This window comes from Thalassophryne amazonica, chromosome 6 (assembly GCF_902500255.1).
Source record: "Thalassophryne amazonica chromosome 6, fThaAma1.1, whole genome shotgun sequence".
Lineage (NCBI taxonomy): Eukaryota > Metazoa > Chordata > Actinopteri > Batrachoidiformes > Batrachoididae > Thalassophryne > Thalassophryne amazonica.
This window is the reverse complement of record NC_047108.1, coordinates 121778296-121803154: the sequence shown is the minus strand read 5'-3', so window position 1 is coordinate 121803154 and position 24859 is coordinate 121778296. Positions and strand designations below refer to the sequence as shown.

The 24859-nt window shown below is 40.9% G+C and overlaps 1 protein-coding gene across 2 annotated transcripts in view; it reads right to left on the bottom strand.

Annotated features, from left to right (window-relative positions):
* The window catches only part of itchb (itchy E3 ubiquitin protein ligase b), a 69038-nt gene that overhangs the window by 18081 nt on the left and 26098 nt on the right, over positions 1 to 24859 (bottom strand). For both annotated transcript variants that reach the window (XM_034173296.1, XM_034173298.1), the window contains 10 exons: positions 22317 to 22412; positions 21101 to 21275; positions 20037 to 20106; positions 19720 to 19804; positions 19445 to 19573; positions 15763 to 15835; positions 11293 to 11364; positions 10439 to 10527; positions 9654 to 9813; positions 9257 to 9390 (listed from right to left, as the gene is read on the bottom strand). In XM_034173296.1, the coding sequence (XP_034029187.1) occupies positions 9257 to 9390; positions 9654 to 9813; positions 10439 to 10527; positions 11293 to 11364; positions 15763 to 15835; positions 19445 to 19573; positions 19720 to 19804; positions 20037 to 20106; positions 21101 to 21275; positions 22317 to 22412 (1083 nt within the window). The remainder of the gene's footprint in view (positions 1 to 9256; positions 9391 to 9653; positions 9814 to 10438; positions 10528 to 11292; positions 11365 to 15762; positions 15836 to 19444; positions 19574 to 19719; positions 19805 to 20036; positions 20107 to 21100; positions 21276 to 22316; positions 22413 to 24859) is intronic.

Below are 24859 nucleotides of genomic sequence, written 5' to 3'. Positions count from 1 at the left end.
TTGGTTAGACTCTTTCTCTCCGATTGTTCTGAGTTATTTTTATTAGTTACTTCCTCCAAACCATCAACATGTCTATTAGACCCCATTCCTACCAGGCTGCTCAAGGAAGCCCTACCATTAATTAATGCTTCGATCTTAAATATGATCAATCTATCTTTATTAGTTGGCTATGTACCACAGGCTTTTAAGGTGGCAGTAATTAAACCATTACTTAAAAAGCCATCACTTGACTATCTTAGCTAATTATAGGCCAATCTCCAACCTTCCTTTTCTCTCAAAAATTCTTGAAAGGGTAGTTGTAAAACAGCTAACTGATCATCTGCAGAGGAATGGTCTATCTGAAGAGTTTCAGTCAGGTTTTAGAATTCATCATAGTACAGGAACAGCATTAGTGAAGGTTACAAATGATCTTCTTATGGCCTCAGACAGTGGACTCATCTCTGTGCTTGTTCTGTTAGACCTCAGTGCTGTTTTTGATACTGTTGACCATAAAATTTTATTACAGAGATTAGAGCATGCCATAGGAATTAAAGGCACTGCGCTGCAGTGGTTTGAATCATATTTTTCTAATAGATTACAATTTGTTCATGTAAATGGGGAATCTTCTTCACAGACTAAGGTTAATTATGGAGTTCCACAAGGTTCTGTGCTAGGACCAATTTTATTCACTTTATACATGTTTCCCTTAGGCAGTATTATTAGATGGCATTGCTTAAATTTTCATTGTTACGCAGATGATACCCAGCTTTATCTATCCATGAAGCCAGAGGACACACACCAATTAGCTAAACTGCAGGATTGTCTTACAGACATAAAGACATGGATGACCTCTAATTTCCTGTTTTTAAACTCAGATAAAACTGAAGTTATTGTACTTGGCCCCACAAATCTTAGAAACATGGTGTCTAACCAGATCCTTACTCTGGATGGCATTACCCTGACCTCTAATAATACTGTGAGAAATCTTGGAGTCATTTTTGATCAGGATATGTCATTCAATGCGCATATTAAACAAATATGTAGGACTGCTTTTTTGCATTTATGCAATATCTCTAAAATTAGAAAGGTCTTGTCTCAGAGTGATGCTGAAAAACTAATTCATACATTTATTTCCTCTAGGCTGGACTATTGTAATTCATTATTATCAGGTTGTCGTAAAAGTTCCCTGAAAAGCCTTCAGTTAATTCAAAATGCTGCAGCTAGAGTGCTAACAGGGACTAGAAGGAGAGAGCATATCTCACCCATATTGGCCTCTCTTCATTGGCTTCCTGTTAATTCTAGAATAGAATTTAAAATTCTTCTTCTTACTTTTGAGGTTTTGAATAATCAGGTCCCATCTTATCTTAGGGACCTCATAGTACCATATCACCCCAATAGAGCGCTTCGCTCTCAGACTGCAGGCTTACTTGTAGTTCCTAGGGTTTGTAAGAGTAGAATGGGAGGCAGAGCCTTCAGCTTTCAGGCTCCTCTCCTGTGGAACCAGCTCCCAATTCAGATCAGGGAGACAGACACCCTCTCGACTTTTAAGATTAGGCTTAAAACTTTCCTTTTTGCTAAAGCTTATAATTAGGGCTGGATCAGGTGACCCTGAACCATCCCTTAGTTATGCTGCTATAGACTTAGACTGCTGGATGGTTCCCATGATCCACTGAGTGTTTCTTTCTCTTTTTGCTCTGTATGCACCACTCTGCATTTAATCATTAGTGATTGCTCTCTGCTCCCCTCCACAGCATGTCTTTTTCCTGGTTCTCTCCCTCAGCCCCAATCAGTCCCAGCAGAAGACTGCCCCTCCCTGAGCCTGGTTCTGCTGGAGGTTTCTTCCTGTTAAAAGGGAGTTTTTCCTTCCCACTGTTGCCAAGTGCTTGCTCACAGGGGGTCGTTTTGACCGTTGGGGTTTTTCCGTAATTATTGTATGGCCTTGCCTTACAATATAAAGGCACCTTGGGGCAACTGTTTGTTGTGATTTGGCGCTATATAAATAAAATTGATTTGATTTGATTTTTTTACTTTGCCTAATAACACAAAGATTCAGCCTATTCTGTCCACAGCTGATGCAGAGACACTGAGTCATACTTCTGTCTCATCTAGGACTGATTATTGTAACGTGTCATTTTCTGGATTTCTGCACACCACTCCTCAGAATTGGTTCAAAATTACTGCTACAAGAGTTCTAACCAGGAAGAGAAAATTTTGTCAGATGACCCCAAAATTAGCATCACTTCATTGGTGTTCTAGCTCATGTGAAGTCACATTTTTAAGATTTTATGAATCAGCTTTTATTGATTTGATGATTTATTGATTTTATTTGATTCAGGAGAAGCAGTGTGGTTTTCGTCCTGGTCGCGGCACACTGGACTAGCTCTACACGCTCCATCAGGTGCTCGAGGGTTCATGGGACTTCACCCAACCAGTCCACATGTGTTTTGTGGATCTGGAGAAGGCGTTCGACCATGTCCCTCGGGGCACCCTGTGGTGGGTGCTCCGGGAGTACGGGGTCCGGGTCCTTTGCTAAGGGCTATCGGGTCCCTGTACGACCGCAGCAGGAGCTTGGTTCACATTGCGGGTAGTAAGTCAAACCTGTTTCCAGTGCATGTTGGCCTCCACCAGTGCTGCCCTTTGTCACCGGTTCTGTTCATTATCTTTATGGACAGAATTTCTAGGTGCAGTCAAGGTGTAGAGGGGGTCTGATTTGGGAACCACAGAATCTCGTCTCTGCTGTTTGCGGACGATGTGGTTTTGTTGGCTTCGTCAAATCAGGACCTTCAGCGTGCACTGGGGCGGTTTGCAGCCGAGTGTGAAGCATCCAGGATGAAGATCAGCACCTCCAAATCCGAGGCCATGGTTCTCGACCGGAAGAAGGTGCCTTGCCCTCTTCAGGTCGGTGGAGTGTCCTTGCCTCAAGTGGAGGAGTTTAAGTATCTTGGGGTCTTGTTCACGTGTGAGGGACGGCTGGAGCGTGAGATCAACAGACGGATCAGTGCATCATCTGCAGTGATGCGGTCGCTGTACCGGACCGTCGTGGTGAAGAGAGAGCTGAGTAGGGAGGCAAAGCTCTCGATTTACCAATCGATCTACGTTCCGACCCTCACCTAATTTTGATTTTGAAAAACTCTGCCTCTACTGGTGGTTGGCTCTCACTGCGGTATTGTATCACTTCCTGTTCCGGAGCACAGCGGTGTTTTTCTGTATCTGTTAGCTGTTTAATCTGCGCAGTTAGATTGATCTAGTTATCTAGATTACGATTTGTTTCCCAGTGTAATCTTTACGTGCCTTAACTAAAGCACTCCTTCTGCTGAATCACCTCTAAATTATTTACACATTATTCACTTTGCGTGTTTTTAGGAATCCGCTAGCTTAGCGTAGCTACTAGCTCTTAGCCGATTTAGCATGGCGGCTTCTCCTGTCTCTCCCGCACTTTTCTGCTCTGGGTGTGAAATGTTTAGTTATTCCTCGGCCTCCTTTAGCAGTAACGGTACTTGTAATAAGTGTAGCTTATTCGTAGCTTTGGAGGCCAGGCTGGGCAAATTGGAGACTCGGCTCCGCACCGTGGAAAATTCTACAGCTAGCCAGGCCCCTGTAGTCGGTGCGGACCAAGGTAGCTTAGCCGCCGTTAGTTACCCTCTGGCAGATCCCGAGCAGCCGGGAAAGCAGGCCGACTGGGTGACTGTGAGGAGGAAGCGTAGCCCTAAACAGAAGCCCCGTGTACACCGCCAACCCGTTCACATCTCTAACCGTTTTTCCCCACTCGACGACACACCCGCCGAGGATCAAACTCTGGTTATTGGCGACTCTGTTTTGAGAAATGTGAAGTTAGCGACACCAGCAACCATAGTCAATTGTCTTACGGGGGCCAGAGCAGGTGACATTGAAGGAAATTTGAAACTGCTGGCTAAGGCTAAGCGTAAATTTGGTAAGATTGTAATTCACGTCGGCAGTAATGACACCCGGTTACGCCAATCGGAGGTCACTAAAATTAACATTAAATCGGTGTGTAACTTTGCAAAAACAATGTCGGACTCTGTAGTTTTCTCTGGGCCCCTCCCCAATCGGACCGGGAGTGACATGTTTAGCCGCATGTTCTCCTTGAATTGCTGGCTGTCTGAGTGGTGTCCAAAAAATGAGGTGGGCTTCATAGATAATTGGCAAAGCTTCTGGGGAAAACCTGGTCTTGTTAGGAGAGACGCCATCCATCCCACTTTGGATGGAGCAGCTCTCATTTCTAGAAATCTGGCCAATTTTCTTAAATCCTCCAAACCGTGACTATCCAGGGTTGGGACCAGGAAGCAGAGTTGTAGTCTTACACACCTCTCTGCAGCTTCTCTCCCCCTGCCATCCCCTCATTACCCCATCCCCGTAGAGACGGTGCCTGCTCCCAGACTACCAATAACCAGCAAAAATCTATTTAAGCATAAAAATTCAAAAAGAAAAAATAATATAGCACCTTCAACTGCACCACAGACTAAAACAGTTAAATGTGGTCTGTTAAACATTAGGTCTCTCTCTTCTAAGTCCCTGTTAATAAATGATATAATAATTGATCAACATATTGATTTATTCTGCCTTACAGAAACCTGGTTACAGCAGGATGAATATGTTAGTTTAAATGAGTCAACACCCCCGAGTCACACTAACTGTCAGAATGCTCGTAGCACGGGCCGGGGCAGAGGATTAGCAGCAATCTTCCATTCCAGCTTATTAATTAATCAAAAACCCAGACAGAGCTTTAATTCATTTGAAAGCTTGACTCTTAGTCTTGTCCATCCAAATTGGAAGTCCCAAAACCAGTTTTATTTGTTATTATCTATCATCCACCTGGTCGTTACTGTGAGTTTCTCTGTGAATTTTCAGACCTTTTGTCTGACTTAGTGCTTAGCTCAGATAAGATAATTATAGTGGGCGATTTTAACATCCACACAGATGCTGAGAATGACAGCCTCAACACTGCATTTAATCTATTATTAGACTCTATTGGCTTTGCTCAAAAAGTAAATGAGTCCACCCACCACTTTAATCATATCTTAGATCTTGTTCTGACTTATGGTATGGAAATAGAAGACTTAACAGTATTCCCTGAAACTCCCTTCTGTCTGATCATTTCTTAATAACATTTACTCTGATGGACTACCCAGCAGTGGGGAATAAGTTTCATTACACTAGAAGTCTTTCAGAAAGCGCTGTAACTAGGTTTAAGGATATGATTCCTTCTTTATGTTCTCTAATGCCATATACCAACACAGTGCAGAGTAGCTACCTAAACTCTGTAAGGGAGATAGAGTATCTCGTCAATAGTTTTACATCCTCATTGAAGACAACTTTGGATGCTGTAGCTCCTCTGAAAAAGAGAGCTTTAAATCAGAAGTGTCTGACTCCGTGGTATAACTCACAAACTCGCAGCTTAAAGCAGATAACCCGTAAGTTGGAGAGGAAATGGCGTCTCACTAATTTAGAAGATCTTCACTTAGCCTGGAAAAAGAGTCTGTTGCTCTATAAAAAAAGCCCTCCGTAAAGCTAGGACATCTTTCTACTCATCACTAATTGAAGAAAATAAGAACAACCCCAGGTTTCTTTTCAGCACTGTAGCCAGGCTGACAAAGAGTCAGAGCTCTATTGAGCTGAGTATTCCATTAACTTTAACTAGTAATGACTTCATGACTTTCTTTGCTAATAAAATTTTAACTATTAGAGAAAAAATTACTCATAACCATCCCAAAGACGTATCGTTATCTTTGGCTGCTTTCAGTGATGCCGGTATTTGGTTAGACTCTTTCTCTCCGATTGTTCTGTCTGAGTTATTTTCATTAGTTACTTCATCCAAACCATCAACATGTTTATTAGACCCCATTCCTACCAGGCTGCTCAAGGAAGCCGTACCATTATTTAATGCTTCGATCTTAAATATGATCAATCTATCTTTGTTAGTTGGCTATGTACCACAGGCTTTTAAGGTGGCAGTAATTAAACCATTACTTAAAAGCCATCACTTGACCCAGCTATCTTAGCTAATTATAGGCCAATCTCCAACCTTCCTTTTCTCTCAAAAATTCTTGAAAGGGTAGTTGTAAAACAGCTAACTGATCATCTGCAGAGGAATGGTCTATTTGAAGAGTTTCAGTCAGGTTTTAGAATTCATCATAGTACAGAAACAGCATTAGTGAAGGTTACAAATGATCTTCTTATGGCCTCGGACAGTGGACTCATCTCTGTGCTTGTTCTGTTAGACCTCAGTGCTGCTTTTGATACTGTTGACCATAAAATTTTATTACAGAGATTAGAGCATGCCATAGGTATTAAAGGCACTGCGCTGCGGTGGTTTGAATCATATTTGTCTAATAGATTACAATTTGTTGATGTAAATGGGGAATCTTCTTCACAGACTAAAGTTAATTATGGAGTTCCACAAGGTTCTGTGCTAGGACCAATTTTATTCACTTTATACATGCTTCCCTTAGGCAGTATTATTAGACGGTATTGCTTAAATTTTCATTGTTACGCAGATGATACCCAGCTTTATCTATCCATGAAGCCAGAGGACACACACCAATTAGCTAAACTGCAGGATTGTCTTACAGACATAAAGACATGGATGACCTCTAATTTCCTGCTTTTAAACTCAGATAAAACTGAAGTTATTGTACTTGGCCCCACAAATCTTAGAAACATGGTGTCTAACCAGATCCTTACTCTGGATGGCATTACCCTGACCTCTAGTAATACTGTGAGAAATCTTGGAGTCATTTTTGATCAGGATATGTCATTCAAAGCGCATATTAAACAAATATGTAGGACTGCTTTTTTGCATTTACGCAATATCTCTAAAATCAGAAAGGTCTTGTCTCAGAGTGATGCTGAAAAACTAATTCATGCATTTATTTCCTCTAGGCTGGACTATTGTAATTCATTATTATCAGGTTGTCCTAAAAGTTCCCTAAAAAGCCTTCAGTTAATTCAAAATGCTGCAGCTAGAGTACTGACGGGGACTAGAAGGAGAGAGCATATCTCACCCATATTGGCCTCTCTTCATTGGCTTCCTGTTAATTCTAGAATAGAATTTAAAATTCTTCTTCTTACTTATAAGGTTTGAATAATCAGGTCCCATCTTATCTTAGGGACCTCGTAGTACCATATCACCCCAATAGAGCGCTTCGCTCTCAGACTGCAGGCTTACTTGTAGTTCCTAGGGTTTGTAAGAGTAGAATGGGAGGCAGAGCCTTCAGCTTTCAGGCTCCTCTCCTGTGGAACCAGCTCCCAATTCAGATCAGGGAGACAGACACCCTCTCTACTTTTAAGATTAGGCTTAAAACTTTCCTTTTTGCTAAAGCTTATAGTTAGGGCTGGATCAGGTGACCCTGAACCATCCCTTAGTTATGCTGCTATAGACGTAGACTGCTGGGGGTTCCCATGATGCACTGTTTCTTTCTCTTTTTGCTCTGTATGCACCACTCTGCATTTAATCATTAGTGATCGATCGCTGCTCCCCTCCACAGCATGTCTTTTTCCTGGTTCTCTCCCTCAGCCCCAACCAGTCCCAGCAGAAGACTGCCCCTCCCTGAGCCTGGTTCTGCTGGAGGTTTCTTCCTGTTAAAAGGGAGTTTTTCCTTCCCACTGTAGCCAAGTGCTTGCTCACAGGGGGTCGTTTTGACCGTTGGGGTTTTACATAATTATTGTATGGCCTTGCCTTACAATATAAAGCGCCTTGGGGCAACTGTTTGTTGTGATTTGGCGCTATATAAAAAAATTGATTGATTGATTGACCTATGGTCATGAGATTTGGCTCATAACCGAAAGAACAAGATCGCGAGTACAAGCGGCCGAGATGAGTTTCCTCCGCAGAGTGGCTGGGCGCTCCCTTAGAGATAGGGTGAGGAGCTTGGTCACTCGGGAGGAGCTCGGAGTCGAGCCGCTGCTCGTCCACGTCAAACGGAGCCAGTTGAGGTGGCTCGGGCATCTTTTCCGGATGCCTCCTGGATGCCTCGCTTGAGAGGTGTTCCAGGCACGTCCCATTGGGAGGAGGCCCAGGGAAGAGCCAGGACACGCTGGAGGGACTACGTCTCTCGTCTGGCTTGGGAACGCCTTGGGGTTCCCCCGGAGGAGCTGGGGGAGGTGTGTGTGGATCAGGAGGTCTGGGCGGCTTTGCTTGAGCTGCTGCCCCTGCGACCCGACCCCGGATAAAGAGGAAGAAAATGGATGGATGGATGGATAGATGGATAGATAATTAGCTTTTAATTTTTTTAAATTGATGACCACCCTGATTGACGATGAACCAGCCCGTGTGCTTTCAGAATGCAGGACTATTGTGTGTTAAAAAGGTCAAGAAAGCATCATCGGGCCAAAGATCTTTTTCTTATTGTGCACCTGTTTTATGGAACAGCCTGTAAGCTGAGATAAGATTCTGCTTTAGCTCAATCTTAAATCAAGACTGAAGACAGCTATTCTCACAGATGTGTAACTTATTACTCACAAATAGTATAAAAACACATTCAGATGGATTCACTAATGATGATTCTAATTAAATCTCTGGGTTTGGCTGTTTTAAATAGAGTGGTTGATTTTAGGTTAATTATTGCATTTTTATTTTCATTGTAAAAGCACTCCGGAATGTATAATCTGCACGATTATGTGAAATGGATTATATGTTCCATTTACCATGCAATTTGGTTCCATACATTTTGTACCATTGCACACTGCAAATCCCATCCACGCACAAACTAGTGGGGGCAGTGTTTGGGTAAACACGGCAGTTTGTTTTGCTGACAGACGACAATGTGAATAAGCTAAGTGATGGTGCTAATTCTTCGAACACACACAAAACAAATCCACTACGCCATTAGCCGTCTGGAGGCATGAACAGCTGTTAAGAGGATGAAGTTAGGATGAAAGCTGGACAAATTTCTGATGTGATTTTTCACTGGAGTGAGGAAGTAAGTGAGGAAGTACACAAAGTCATTTCTTTTTTCTTTTTTTTTTGGAAGTACACAAAGTCATTGCACCTCATCACTGCCTACATCGTCAGAATTATTTTTGAACTCCTATTTAAAGTTCGTGTTGGAATGTTAAGCACCAGTGAGGAGCACCAAAATGTAAGTCCCTTTTCTGCTGTTTATAAATTAACATAATATAAAATGACAGGAATCTATTTTAGCCATTATATAAAACAAATAAAGAATGTTTTTACATTCTTTTAGTGGAACAAATAGTGGTGAAAGATTTGTACCATTGAACTCAAACATTCATGGTTTGTATAACAGTTTCAACTCACTTGATCCAGATGAGCGAGTTGTAGAATTCAGGATCTATTGATTCAAGGTCTTTGAGTGCCCACGGCTTGTTAAGAATTCTCTTGTAAAACGGCAGCGAAAAGCCTGTGTCGATGAATTTGCCGTGGAAAAGAGCCTGAGATACAAAAACCCATTTGGAAAGTCAGAAATATCCCCCCAAAAAAAAAAGTGTATGGTGTGTGTGTGTGGGGGGGGGGGGGGGGGGGGGGTTAATACTACATTAATACTGTGTAATGAACAGGAACTGGGAGGTGAAAAAATATGGTACTTTAAAATCTGGATGTTTCCAAAATGTGGAAAAATCCCATTGTTTATGAAGAAAGAAAAAAAAACAGTTACTTCATATTAACAGAAGCCCAACAGTGTACAATGACTAACCATGGCAATAAAGCGTCCGATGAACTTGAAGTACTTGAGGTGGTCGGGGTTGATGTCAGAGGCGGGATTGATCTGGAGACAGTAGTTATCTTTTCCAGCGTATTCAAACAGGCAGTACATGGGGTTTAAAACCTCATGGGACAACAAGAAAAACCACTCCCTGAAACAAAGGAGACCACAGCAATGAGGGGAAACCAGCACACACAGTAGCTACACCAGAGGAAGACGTTGGACATGTCACAGAATTACACTGAAGTGTGTTACAAGCAAGTCAGAACTAAAGCCATCCTCCCATAAATTCACTGAGAATGAGCACAAACACTTCCTTATCATTAATCTTACTACTTTGGAGCTAACAGTCAATGCAACTGTGATTTAAACGATTTTTTACTCTGCAAAATTTACTGTGTTTAAAGCCTGGATCTTAGTCTTAATCATGGGCAGTTACAAACCCAGACATTCGGACATCTCAATCAGCTTCTCAAATGCTGTAATTAGGGCATCTACTGATTCCGCAATGATGCATCAAAGTCGGTGAGCTTTTACTTCCCCATAAAGACTCTTAAGTTACTGGTCTCTGCAGCCCTACCCAGCACCCAGTCCATGTAAGCACTGAATACAGCAGCAGCAAGAACAGAAATAGGACAGAAATGGCTAATTAAATGGACAACAAAATTTTACAAACAGTATCTGAAATTTTAACTTCTGCTGTAGATATGACAAAGAATATCTTGGAAGAGCACATTTACTACTACCTCCCTCACAACAGTCATTTTTAAACTTACCTGGCAACTCCTCCATAGTCCAGACCTTCCTCTCCAGGAAAGATGATCCATAGTCTCCTACGCAGGTCCTGAGCATTGAAGCTCATTATCTGAAATGGATATTTATTCAGTGTGGTCAACAAACATACAAAATACATTTTCACTAAGTTTAGTGACACGGCATAACCTGGCCTAATTTTTTTTTTTTTTTGGGGGGGGGGGGGGGGGGTTGCCACCACTAAATTCTTAGATAGAAGTTATTTCTGATTATATGCCAGTTTCAAGAAAGACCTACTTATATTCCTGTTGTGTGGTTAGGTGGAACAGGTCCATGTGTGTGCACAGTGTTAGTCAGTGTACCTGTCCTTGGTTCCACTAGAAATTAGGGATGGGACAGCTAGTCGTAATAGTCGACTACGACTAGCTAACATCCGACCAGTTGATTATTTTTTTTATTAGTCGATTAGTCGAAAGCTGTTTATTAAGTTCATTTAACCCTTAAAAGAAAAGACCTGCTGGAGCTGCCACCACTCCCTTTACTCTGAAGAAAATGTGTGAACCTTGGCAGGTGAATTAGTCAGCTCAAACGGGTAGTCTATGTTTAGTAAATGAATGCAGGTGTTGTCTTCATGCTAATACCGTTTTTTTGCATTTGTGATTTTGTTCTTATATTTTTTAAAGTAAATGTCACATGTGACTTTCACCATGAAGATTCAAAATTTGCTTAATTCATTCAATGTCAAATTTAGTCGCTGACTAGTCATCAAGTAATGGTACCTGACTAGTCAACTAATGATTTTCATTTGTTGCCCCAACCCTACTAAAAATCAGTTCTCAGAGCTGTCTGTGATGACACGGTTGGTGGGGTCCAGTACCTGCTGGAAAGAGTCCTCAAACAAGGTTTTCCTGGATACAGTGATCTTGATGTGTTGAGGCATTGATAGTTGCTACAGAAAAGGAAAAAAGTGAGAAAGAAACTTTAATTGCTCATGTTTCACTAACATCTCTAATATTACAATACACACAGTATTGCTATAAAAGTTTCTACAGAATTTTTACAATGTTTTACATAAAAACTGGAGAATCAAAGTTGATCATTGAGAAACTTTAAGTGACACCAATGAAATGTGATACTAAGAACTTGATATTTTAAACTGCTCAGCTGCTACTGAATCATGAAGAATGTACAAGTGGCTTTCCCAAAAGTGTTGTAAATAGCGAGTGAATTTTAAATTGCTGAGTGGTCAGAAGAATTGTTCATCAATGTTAAAGAAAGTAGTAACCATGTGCCAATTAAATTTGTACCATATTTTCTACTTGTTTGGCTGGTCCTGAAACTTGTACCTCAAAGTGACATATCAAAAAATTATTGCTTAATCATCTGTGGCCAGAAGATGGCACCATCTATTTGGTGGTTATACACCATTAAGCAAGATGCCAACCACCGTAAAACAAGAAAGAGAAGATGAGATTAATGAAAAAGATATGCTGGGTTTTGGAGAAAGAGTGAACTTAATAACTCATGCTCTCAAACTGAAAGACCAAGCTCTTGAATAAGGTAATAAGCTTTATACTACTTGACACACTGTTTTATTGCACTTTGTAGGACAGCCAGATTCGCAACGAGTACGGCAGTTAGCCGAAGGTAAAGCTAGCTATAATGTTTTTTAATTACACTTAGTGATGTAAACATGCATGTTTAGCTCTGAACATGTTTTCATCTGTTCAGTGAAGACAAAGTTTACTCTCGAGTCCATTGAGCCTTGCACAATAATGTTAATTAACCTCCTCCAAGGAGGTTATGTTTCCGGTCAAGTTTGTTTGTTTGTCTGTCTGTCTGTCTGTCTGTCAGCAGGATAACTCAAAACGTTTTGAACGGATTTTGATGAAATTTTGTGGAGTGGTTGGAAATAACAAGAGGAACAAGTGATTAAATTTTAGTGATCCAGGAATTTTTTAAAAGGATTTTTCATCATTGCGGGATAGGGGGAATTTTGACATTGTAGTTTCTAACTCCACAAAAACAAGGCAGAAAAAAATTAGGGTGTAACATAGTCAAATGTTCTATCAAACAACAAAGTTTGGTGATGATCGGATCTGGATTCTGGATCTGGTGATCCAGAATATGCAAAAATATAGGGAAAATACACTCAACAAAATATAAATACAACACTTTTGGTTTTGCTCCCATTTTGTATGAGATAAACTCAAAGATCTAAAACTTTTTCTACATACACAATATCACCATTTCCCTCAAATATTGTTCACAAACCAGTCTAAATCTGTGATAGTGAGCACTTCTCCTTTGCTGAGATAATCCATCCCACCTCACAGGTGTGCCATACCACGATGCTGATTAGACACCATGATTAGTGTACAGGTGTGCCTTAGACTGCCCACAATAAAAGGCCACTCTGAAAGGTGCAGTTTTATCACACAGCACAATGCCACAGATGTCGCAAGATTTGAGGGAGCATGCAATTGGCATGCTGACAGCAGGAATGTCAACCAGAGCTGTTGCTTGTGCTCATCTGCATGCTCGTCGTCCTCATCGGGGTCTCGACCTGACTCCAGTTCGTCGTCGTAACCGCTGGCGTTTGGCACGTTGGAGAGGTGTTCTCTTCACGGATGAATCCCAGTTCACACTGTTCAGGGCAGATGGCAGACAGCGTGTGTGGCGTCGTGTGGGTGAGCGGTTTTCTGATGTCAATGTTGTGGATCGAGTGGCCCATGGTGGCGGTGGGGTTATGGTATGGGCAGACGTCTGTTATGGACGAAGAACACAGGTGCATTTTGAATGCACAGAGATACCGTGACGAGATCCTGAGGCCCACTGTTGTGCCATACATCCAAGAACATCACCTCATGTCGCAGCAGGATAATGCACGGCCCCATGTTGTAAGGATCTGTACACAATTCTTGGAAGCTGAAAATGTCCCAGTTCTTGCATGGCCGGCATATTCACTGGACATGTCACCCATTGAGCATGTTTGGGATGCTCTGGACTGGTGTATACGACAGCGTGTACCAGTTCCTGCCAATATCCAGCAACTTTGCACAGTCATTGAAGAGGAGTGGACCAACATTCCACAGGCCACAATTGACAACCTGATCAACTCTATGCGAAGGAGATGTGTTGCACTGCATGAGGCAAATGGTGGTCACACCAGATACTGACTGGTATCCCCCCCCCAATAAAACAAAACTGCACCTTTCAGTGTGGCCTTTTATTGTGGACAGTCTAAGGCACACCTGTGCACTAATCATGATGGAGAAGTGCTCAGTATCACAGATTTAGACTGGTTTGTGAACAATATTTGAGGGAAATGGTGATATTGTGTATGTGGAAAAAGTTTTAGATCTTTGAGTTCATCTCATACAAAATGGGAGCAAAACCAAAAGTGTTGCGTTTATATTTTTGTTGAGTGTAGAAAATGTGTCAGTGTGAGGTGACAAATGAAGCTAGAGATGCACAACTAACACCAAATTGTAGCTGAATCTGTACTGATTCAGTAAGGTGTCATCAGATTTGATGTAACTTCAAATGTTATGGTGCTAGATCCAGAAGAAAACCACCATTACCGAAAAATCGTTTTTATACAATAACTTTTGAACTAATAAAGACATAAAAGTGATTCCAAGTTCTAGTGGTATGTTTTCATGGTCAAGGATGTCAAATATAAAGGAAAGAAAAGTGTATGTATCATAGTTTTGGTTGTAACACTGAATTGATCACTGTGCCAAGGAGGGAATCTCTTTAGGGTCAGTGACCCTATGGCCCTGTGTAGCACATGCAACACTTAAAAAATAGCTCTATTTCAGGAATTACTGTTATTTATTTAGAGAAATGTTTCATAAATGTTAAAAATTCATATATTTGCAGTTTAGTTGAATAATAAATTGAATTTTGTCTCTTATTTGTTTTTGTCTATAAGCACATGCAATATCAATATCAGTGCTCAGATGACAGTAGCTTCTGGGAAAGGTGCAAGTTGCAATAAACTGTGATGCCAAGCGCTAAGGATACATGCTATCCAGTCACTGCAGATGAAACTTTTTTTACTAGCAAACATCATCGTTAGACTTTTTTAGGTTCAATGATTCCACGGCATGTAGATGTTATGGCGTCAGTGACCCCATGGCCTTGGCGGAGGTTTGCACTCTCCGAGTGCTTCTAGTTAGCCCATTAGTTTCTGCTCATTACTGCAGTGTTTGTGTTGTAAATTATTAACAAGGACGCTGACCTATGGGGAACCATGGGTTCTAGATGCTGTCATTTGTACTATATACAGAGGACAGCTGACTTTTAGGTAAAATCTGTTTACAGTTATGCTACATTTTTTAAGTAGCATAACTTTTGACATAGAACAATTTCTTGGCTTTTATGAATGTCTTTATTGAAGGTTTAATTTGTTTTTAGTTATGTTTTTCTAAAATGAGTTTTTTCATCAATAAGCTTTTCTGAAATTGCTTAACCAGTATATTCCATGCAAAGAAATTACGAATAACTGAAGTTTTATATTTGCATTGTGACTGTATTCATATTACATCAAATCTTTTTCTTTCTTTTTATTTTGGCCTGTGTGATACACTGTTGAGACACAATTCTGCTGTTTTTTCTGGAGTGTGAACATGTTAATTCTGGGTTTGGGGTCACATGTATACAAAAATATCCAAATTTGAATCTGCTGTCTGGGACGTTAAGAGGGTGGACAGACTGATGAATTCTGTCAGGTCTGCAGCAATCTCACAGGCTTTTATTTTGAAATACAGGCTGTTATTGTGGAAATGCGACATAAACAGGCTTGCTGTTTTCAAAAATGACATTTCTCAAAAAATATTGGTCCACTTACAACTTGAATCCTCATGGACAAAGACATAACTATGGCAAAGGACAAAAGTCAGCCCTTTCTGGATTTCAATCATTGCTCCGGATACACAAACACACAGAGGCCACTTGGCTTTTATTATATGGATGTACTTATCAAATTAATTTTGCTTCCTGCTGCATGAAGTACTGCAATAAATGCAACTTACACATCTATGGAACATATTTTTTTCCTCTTCATGATGTCCTTTTGAACAGATGCAACTAATACTCCAGTGGAACATACAGAAAATATGAAAAAACAGAATCTAAAGCTGCCACTTTTACTAACAGCGCTTTCTCTGTGGAGTAAAGTGGTGTTAATCATTAAAATCATCATCAGACATCATGCCGACAGGTCATACCACTTCACATAATACCCAACTGAGCATTACTCCTTTTGAATAAGGTACAGAAATAAGAAGTCTAATGATCCTTGTGGATTTTTTGTAACAGTTCTATGAGGTATGGCTCCTACCTGGCACCAAAATCTGAAGTACTGTACTTTGGCTTTGAAGTCTCGAACATAAGTGATTTGAGGTCCATTTTCACTGTGAAGGAGAGAGAGAGAGAGAGAGAGAGAGAGAGAGAGAGAGAGAGAGAGAGAGAGAGAGAGAGAGAGAGAGAGAGAGAGAGAGAGAGAGAGAGAGAGAGAGAGAGAGAGAGTGCATAATCAGATTCATGTTTGACTTTCACTGTGCCAAATGTTATATTAAATCAATGATGGCAAAGTGTAATGCTTTGTGTCCATTGCACACACCAAACAATACAACACAATTGTCACTTTGTACTTTTTCAGGGGCGGTTATTAGATATTTTAAGTTACTGCTGCTATAATACTCATGGAAAGTTTATTTACAGGCACAGTCACATTTATACTATCCTGTCTGTTTAGATTCCACCTGATGGTGATATAATAAAGACGTATCTGTGTATACAGCACTGCACCACACAGATGTAAACATCTTCAGGGCCTCTCAATTTATATTGTCGCTTATCTCTTGTTACCAAACTGGTTTTTCAAAGGCTGAAACCAGATGTGTAAGATCTTAATATTTTCAAGTCATGTCACTCAGGAGCAAACCTGTTCTATGTCACACCGATGAAACGAAAGCATAGAGCTTCTATTAATCATGTGAAATTTTAACGTCACAGCTTCTAAAAATAGAGATTTTACAGACAGTGACTCATACTGGTAAAAATCTGGTAAAACAGGATTATCTGAGCTTTTCCTGCAGTGTCCTGGTGTCTTTCCATATATGAAAGACACAAACACAGTTTGACTGACAGGACAGTCAAATCTTAGTTTGCAGAATACTAAGTTCAATGGAAACAATCATTTGTTTCACGTAGCACAAATCATTCATAAAACTTAAATACAGAGTGCTAAGGACGTAATCTCCGCACCCTTTGGATCCCATATAACATTATTTTAGTTCCCTGAACTTTCTCCTGTATTTAATCCATTACCTGAATAATTTAAGGGGGGATGATGATTACATGTATCTAATCCTTAATCTCATTATCCAATCAACTTTATTTATATAGCATATTTCAAAAAACATAAAAATTTCTCAAAGAGCTGCACAGTGACATACACGCAAGAACAGAGGTCACACAACTCTCACGCTAAGTTAAAACCCAAAGAATAAAAATACTTTTTAAGACGTGATTTAAAAGTAGGTAGGGTGGGAGACAACCTTATTTTTAGTGGTAGCTCATTCCACAATTTAGGGGCCGCCACAGAAAAAGCTCGATCTCCTTTTTTTTTTTAATTGCTCTTAGGGAGAATGAGGAGGAGCTGATCAGCTGACCTAAGAGATTGTGAGGGAGTGTAAACATTTCAGAGATCTGAAATATATTGTGGAGCTGATCCAATTATTGCTTTAAATCAAACAAAATTTTAAAATCAAATCAATTTTATTTATATAGCGCCAAATCACAACAAACAGTTGCCCCAAGGTGCCTTATATTGTAAGGCAAGGCCATACAATAATTACGGAAAAACCCCAACGGTCAAAACGACCCCCTGTGAGCAAGCACTTGGCAACAGTGGGAAGGAAAAACTCCCTTTTAACAGGAAGAAACCTCCAGCAGAACCAGGCTCAGGGAGGGGCAGTCTTCTGCTGGGACTGGTTGGGGCTGAGGGAGAGAACCAGGAAAAAGACATGCTGTGGAGGGGAGCAGAGATCAATCACTAATGATTAAATGCAGAGTGGTGCATACAGAGCAAAAAGAGAAAGAAAAATTCAGTGCATCATGGGAACCCCCCAGCAGTCTAAGTCTATAGCAGCATAACTAAGGGATGGTTCAGGGTCACCTGATCCAGCCCTAATTATAAGCTTTAGCAAAAAGGAAAGTTTTAAGCCTAATCTTAAAAGTATAGAGGGTGTCTGTCTCCCTGATCTGAATTGGGAGCTGGTTCCAGAGGAGAGGAGCCTGAAATTTGAAGGCTCTGCCTCCCATTCTACTCTTACAAACCCTAGGAACTACAAGTAAGCCTGCAGTCTGAGAGCGAAGTGCTCTATTGGGGTGATATGGTACTATGAGGTCCCTAAGATAAGATGGGACCTGATTATTCAAAACCTTATAAGTAAGAAGAAGAATTTTAAATTCTATTCTAGAATTAACAGGAAGCCAATGAAGAGAGGCCAATATGGGTGAGATATGCTCTCTGCTTCTAGTCCCTGTCAGTACTCTAGCTGCAGCATTTTGAATTAACTGAAGGCTTTTCAGAGAACTTTTAGGACAACCTGATAATAATGAATTACAATAGTCCAGCCTAGAGGAAATAAATGCATGAATTAGTTTTTCAGCATCACTCTGAGACAAGACCTTTCTAATTTTAGAGATATTGTGCAAATGCAAAAAAGCAGTCCTACATATTTGTTTAATATGCGCATTGTATATGCATTATATACGCACTGTAAAATGTATTCTAAAATGGACTGGAAGCCAGTGAAGAGAAGCGAGGATCGGGGTGATGTGTTCATGTTTTCTAATGCCTGTTAAAAGGGGAGCAGCAGCATTTTGGACCAACTGCAAGCGTGCCAGGGAAGCCTGGTTAACACCGAAATAAAGTGCAGTAGTCCAAACGTGTGGAAATAAAAGCATGAATCACTCGATAAAAAAAAATCACTAAAAGATAGAATAGATTTAATCTTGGATAAAAGCCTCAGATTATAAAAAACATTTTTTACAACAGAGTTAATCTGTTGGTCCAATTTAAAAATCACTGTCAAGCTTTACACCAAAATTAGAAACTGTGGGTTTAAACTAAGGTAAAAGGGGGTCCAGGTCCTTGTGAGAGGCATCACAGTTTCCCTTAGGGTCAAAAATGATTATTTCAGTTTTTGTTTCATTAAAATTTAAAATGCTCTGGGCCATCCAGGCTTTGATTTCCCTGAGACAGTCCAGCAGACGTGTGGCAGAGCTGCCATCGCCTCTTTTTAAAGGGCGGTATACTTGGGTACTAAGCAAAGTAAATAATAAACTATATGTATAGCACCTTCTGGTGCAGATTGTACATTTAAATGTGCTTTTACAATTAGACATAATGTATCCACAAGTAACTATGTTAAAACATGCTAAAAACAAAACTAAATTTACATATCAGCCACTCTCGGTTCAGTCAGTCAGAAAACCACCAGGTGATTCATAAACCCAACCAACAGAAACAGATAAATTACTGCCACTTATAAATTGAATATCAGTGAAAATGAATCGTGTCTTCATTGAAAAGACAATCAAATCAGAACACTTTATCTCAGTTGACAGGCTGTTCCATAAAACAGTTGCATGATAAGAAAAAGCCCTTTAGCCTGCTGAATTCTTTACCTTTCAAACATAATCCTGTATTTTGAAAACGGAAAGCACAAGCTGGTACATAACATCGACGAGCTAGGATGGTGCTAGTGCACTTAAGATTTTATAACTTAACAATAAGACCTTACATGAACAGGAAGACAATGAAGTGAATCCAAGACTGGATGATATCATCAAATTCTGAACCAACTCAAGAGTGGTGTAAAACTCATCGATTAAAAAAGCTCAGTTTAATTTGAGCTCTTTTAGACAGGACAGCCATAGGAGGAACATGATGATGATGATAAGAATAATATCTGTGCATGTTGGTGGAGATAAGAAATTAGAGGACGTACAGTGACGATTTTCCAGTGCGAGGGTCGATATAGGTCGTAGTTCTCCTGTTGTGGTCTACAAAGTAGGGAATACCGTCCACTGTAAACCTCATCTCCCAGCCCTCTGGAAGTGGCTTCTCATTCAACAACCTAATAAATTAAATCAATTTGTTTTTAAATGTAAGAGTATATCAGTTACCAGTCAAAGGATACAGCAAGAGAATGTTATTCTTCTGCATTTTAAACACAAACACCACCCAAAAGTACAGCCAAAGAATAAATAAGATCATACTCACCCCTGTGTCCGTGGGTCCTCCCACTGTGTGGACCGTGTTGGGTGATGCACAAAATAAACTCTGCCATTGGTGTCTGTTCTTTTCTCTTTGACACACACACACACACACACACACACATAAAGTACAGTGAAAACCCAGCAGTAGTACTGTACACATTCACAGTGCTAAGACACACCTGTTTTTGAGAGATTCAATACACAACAGACATCACTGTGTAAAAATATAATGTGCTCTTCAAGAAAGGAGCAACGTTAAAGTGTTGCAATATTACAAAAGTTTTTTTTTTTTTTTTTTTTAATAAAAATAACCAATCTTACCCCATCCATGCGGCAGTGGTCCCAGAGGATCAAACTCTTTATTCTGTGTTGCTGAGACCTGGTCTTGTAGCTACACAGAAGAGAATCTGGATTACTATGAATCACAAACCTCTCTGCATTGTCCTTGAGATGTTGCTCCAGCAGCATAATAATAATTTAGTCTGGCAATGTGATGAATAGTGTAAACCTAAAATTGTGTCCCAAACCTTCATACGATTATCTTAATTTCAGCACAATCATCAAGAAGGAGCATAACACATCCACCACATCACCTGTTACAGTTTTGCTCAGTCTTCTACGTTTATATCACAATAATTAGATTTTAGTAAGCAGCAGAGTGCAATTACAGTCAAATGTTAAAAAAAAACATTGTAAAATCAAAATGCTTCTAACCAGCAGACAGTTCAGCAAAAATGCATAAAAGACTCAGGCATCAAGCTTTAGAGTGACTGAGCTCACACACATAAAAAATAAATAAAGTCTTTCCATTTTGAAGATCTGTTATTTTAGGGTACTTTGCAATAAATGATTACTCCATCTCACCAAGTTATCAGCAGCCTCAAAAATGCACTAATGCCTCATTGGCAAGCTGACTACACACTAGCTTCTGTGGCGTGCAGAGTTTCCAATACTTAATATCGCAAATACAAGGAAATTACATTTTTTGTTTTTTTGTTTTTGTTTTTTTTGCCAAGGGCAGGAAAACATTTTCAACAAACCCATCAATGCGTTGATTTATCACATCAAATTAGGGCGCCTCAAATGATGTGTACTACTTGTATAGTGGAGGAATGGCACCTCCACCACTCCGGTTACGTATGTGGTACGTTTCTTTAAGCATGATCCAGAGTGCTGAGGACAGCAGCAACTAAAAACACCCAAGGGACTACCATGTCATCACCTGGCTGCGGGAGACAAATGACTGCCTTCAGAAGATGGGGATAGAGTGGTGGTTTGCCTGGCTGGTTTCCGATTAGGACCTTGGGCGGTTCCGTATTGTGACGGATGCAGTGATGTGGCGCCAGACCCACACCTGACCAGATGTTATAACAAAGACCTCTTACCCCAAATATGAACCTCTGGTTGAACTGCTGCATGGCGCCTTGCAGCTGGCTTTGCTGGTGCTGCCACTGCTCATAGTTACGCACTGTCTCCACCGTGGGACGCTGCCACGTGGTGCTTCGTGTGATGTGGTCAACAAAGTAGATCCTTCCCATCGGGTCAATGCGACGCTCCCACCTGAACACAAAAATATACATTTTCCATAAAACATGAATACTATCTCAAGAATGAGCTCTATTCTTGTGACACAGATCCCTTTTGATGTAAAGTGGAGTGACCAAGTGGTCAGTGCACTTTGTTTTGGCACAGAAGGCTCCCGGGTTCAAACCCCACCCCTACCACATTTCTCCATGTAAGTGGAGTTGCTTCAGGAAGAGCATCCGGTGTAAATCTTGTGCCAATTCAACACGCAGATCCACCTCGGATCTGCTGTGACAACCATAAGTGAAAACAAGGGAGCAGCTGAAGGGAGTTACTTTTAGGAACAGCCACACTCTATTCTCCAATTAGTTACACAGTGGAAAATCAAACATGCCCACACCACCACCTACTACATCTGGATCATACAATACATATAACCATAAACTGACATACAGTACACTGCTGGAACTCAAAGTTACACACCTGCCAATACCCACAGAAGGCAACAGTTCAGTTCTTAAACACCTGTATCTGTCAGCCAGCTTTGTCAAAGTTTAATTAAAAAGGGAAAGGAAGCAAACCCCACTCCCAACACACACACACACACTTCATTTTATGTTAAAAAGTTCAAACGGGGAGTGAGTAAATTGTGGCTCAGTACTTGGCTCAGACCTCAAGAAAGTAAATCCTCGGTATGGCTTAGAAAAGGGCAGCACGGTGGCCAACTGGTTAGTGCACTTCTTTCCAGAGCAGAAGGTTCCTGGTTCAAGGCCCTCACTGCCTATTCAGTATGTGATGTGGAGATGCCGATCAATGTGCAGACCATCGAAACACAAAAGGGATAAACCCAACAGCACAGCCAACAGTCAAAAACAGAGACGCAAATGTGTCAACTTAAGCCATGTGACCGATGACATCAACAATGCCTGGGGGGCATTTCAAACACACAATTTTACATGAAAAAGCTATAAAATAACAGCAACAATGATAGCACAGCACTTGTGATTCATAATGTACAAACCTCAAAGAAATAATATGATGAAGAGAAAGTTTAAACCATAAGGATGAGCTTATTACCCAGGGGGCAACGGTTCAGGGCGTTCCCATGTTGTTCTCTTCTCCACGTGATCAACAAAGTACAGCCTGCCATTCTGGTCTACTCTCTGCTCCCACCTGGATAAATCAAACAAAAAAGGAGAGAGGAGCAGGTCTCCAGTCACCATTCATAGACTGAAATAACTATTTCAGTGTGAGTCACCCTGCAACAGAAATAGTAAGTAATAAGTGATAACCATGACAACCCTAATCGCTCAAAATGAGTATTTCCAGAATTACAGCCTGACTGACAGCATAGGAGAAAATTTAAAAACCGAGCCCGACTACAGCAGCAGTAGTTGCTGGAAAGATGGTCACATTTTACACAAAACTGTAGGAAAGAACACACTGCGACAATGTTTAGGTTTTTCATATTTATTCTCAACTGATCTCCAGAACATCACGTGATGTCACAGTTTCTTTATGTTGCGGTGTTTTGTAATACTGCTCAGAGGAGTGCAGGTTTGAAGCAGACTTCTAATTCTAGCAATCCTACATCATTCTCAGTGAGTAGATAATAAACTCTGCCTCATAACCTGTTAGGCTAGTTTAAAAATGTTTGTAACAAACTTGTCTTCCTCTGACAGATTAGTGGACCAATTTTTCTAATAAATTTGTGTGTTTTTTATTTTTTGTAGCTGGTGCCCATTGTTTTCAGTTTAGTCATAACAGCTGCATTCAGGACGGCATTATTTGTCCTAGGCAAAATATATACAAGGTCTGTTAGAAAAGTATCCGACCTTTTTATTTTTTTCAAAAACCTGATGGTTTTGAATCACGTGTGCTTGCATGAGCCAACCTTGAACCTTCGTGCGCATGCGTGATTTTTTTGACGCCTGTCGGGTGCATCATTTGCTGGTAAGTAGCCTTTGTGTGAGGATGGGTGGAGTCTCTCGTCGTTTTTTCTTTGCAAGGAAATGGCGGAATGACTGGAGCAGTGCGACTGCATCAAATTTTGCCAGAAACTGGGCGACAGCCAGGTGGAAACCATTTGGATTATTCAGACGGCTTTCGGTGACGATCCTATGGGCATCACACAGATTAACTCATGGAGTGCCAGCCATTTTCAAGGTTCAGAACATCCCAGTGCCAGGATTTCTTCAGCATTTGAGTGTTTTTTCAAGACCCATAGAAAATTGGGTTCTATGTCCATGTCAACAACAAACATACCACAATAAAAGAAAAGAGAAGATGACGCATCTTTGGCGCGGGGCGTTACTATCGGAAAAAAACGCATTTTAGAGTCAATGGCATCGAGTGAGTTAAGGAGCGATACAACCATTTTAAAGACGGCCGCACAACAGTGGAGAGCGAGCCACGCTCCGGGCGGCCATCAACATGCTGAAATGACCGGATCATTTCCAAAGTGAACGCTGTGATGATGTGGGACCGTCGTGTGACTATCCGAGAAATTGCGAAAGAGATGGACATCAGCACTTTTTCGGCACATTCCACTGTGACAGAAGATTTTGCCATGAAAAGCGTTGTAGCGAATTTTCATCAGCACGAAGCTGATGGCGGAACAAAAGCGCCACCGTGTTGATGCCTCACAGGAATCAAATCGAATCAAATCAATTTTATTTATATAGCACCAAATCACAACAAACAGTTGCCCCAAGGCGCTTTATATTGTAAGGCAAAAGCCATATAATAATTACAGAAAAACCCCAACGGTCAAAACGACCCCCTGTGAGCAAGAACTTGGCGACAGTGGGAAGGAAAAACTCCCTTTTAACAGGAAGAAACATCCAGTAGAACCAGGCTCAGGGAGGGACAGTCTTCTGCTGGGACTGGTTGGGGCTGAGGGGAGAGAATCAGGAAAAAGACATGCTGTGGAAGAGAGCAGAGATCAATCACTAATGATTAAATGCAGAGTGGTGCATACAGAGCAAAAAGAGAAAGAAACAGTGCATCATGGGAACCCCCAGCAGTCTAAGTCTATAGCAGCATAACTAAGGGATGGTTCAGGGTCACCTGATCCAGCCCTAACTATAAGCTTTAGCAAAAAGGAAAGTTTTAAGCCTAATCTTAAAAGTAGAGATGGTGTCATGTTGTGACATGTCCAGCTCGTCCACAATTTCTCGGATAGTCACACGACGGTCCCACATCATCACAGCGTTCACTTTGGAAATTATCTGGTCATTTCAGCATGTTGATGGCCGCCCAGAGCGTGGCTCGCTCTCCATCGTTGTGCGGCCGTCTTTAAACCTTAATCTGTGTGATGCCCATAGCATCATCACCGAAAGCCGTCTGAATAATCCGAATTGTTTCCACCTGGTTGTCGCCCAGTTTCTGGCAAAATTTGATGCAGTCGCGCTGCTCCAGTCATTCCGCCATTTCCTTGCAAAGAAAAAACAAAGAGAGACTCCACCCATCCTCACACAAAGGCTGTTTACAAGCAAATGACTCAACCGACAGGCGTGAAAAAAATCATGCATGCGCACAAAGGTTCGAGGTTGGCTCATGCAGGCACACGTGATTCAAATCCATCAGGTTTTTGAAAAAATAAAAAAAGGTTGGCTACT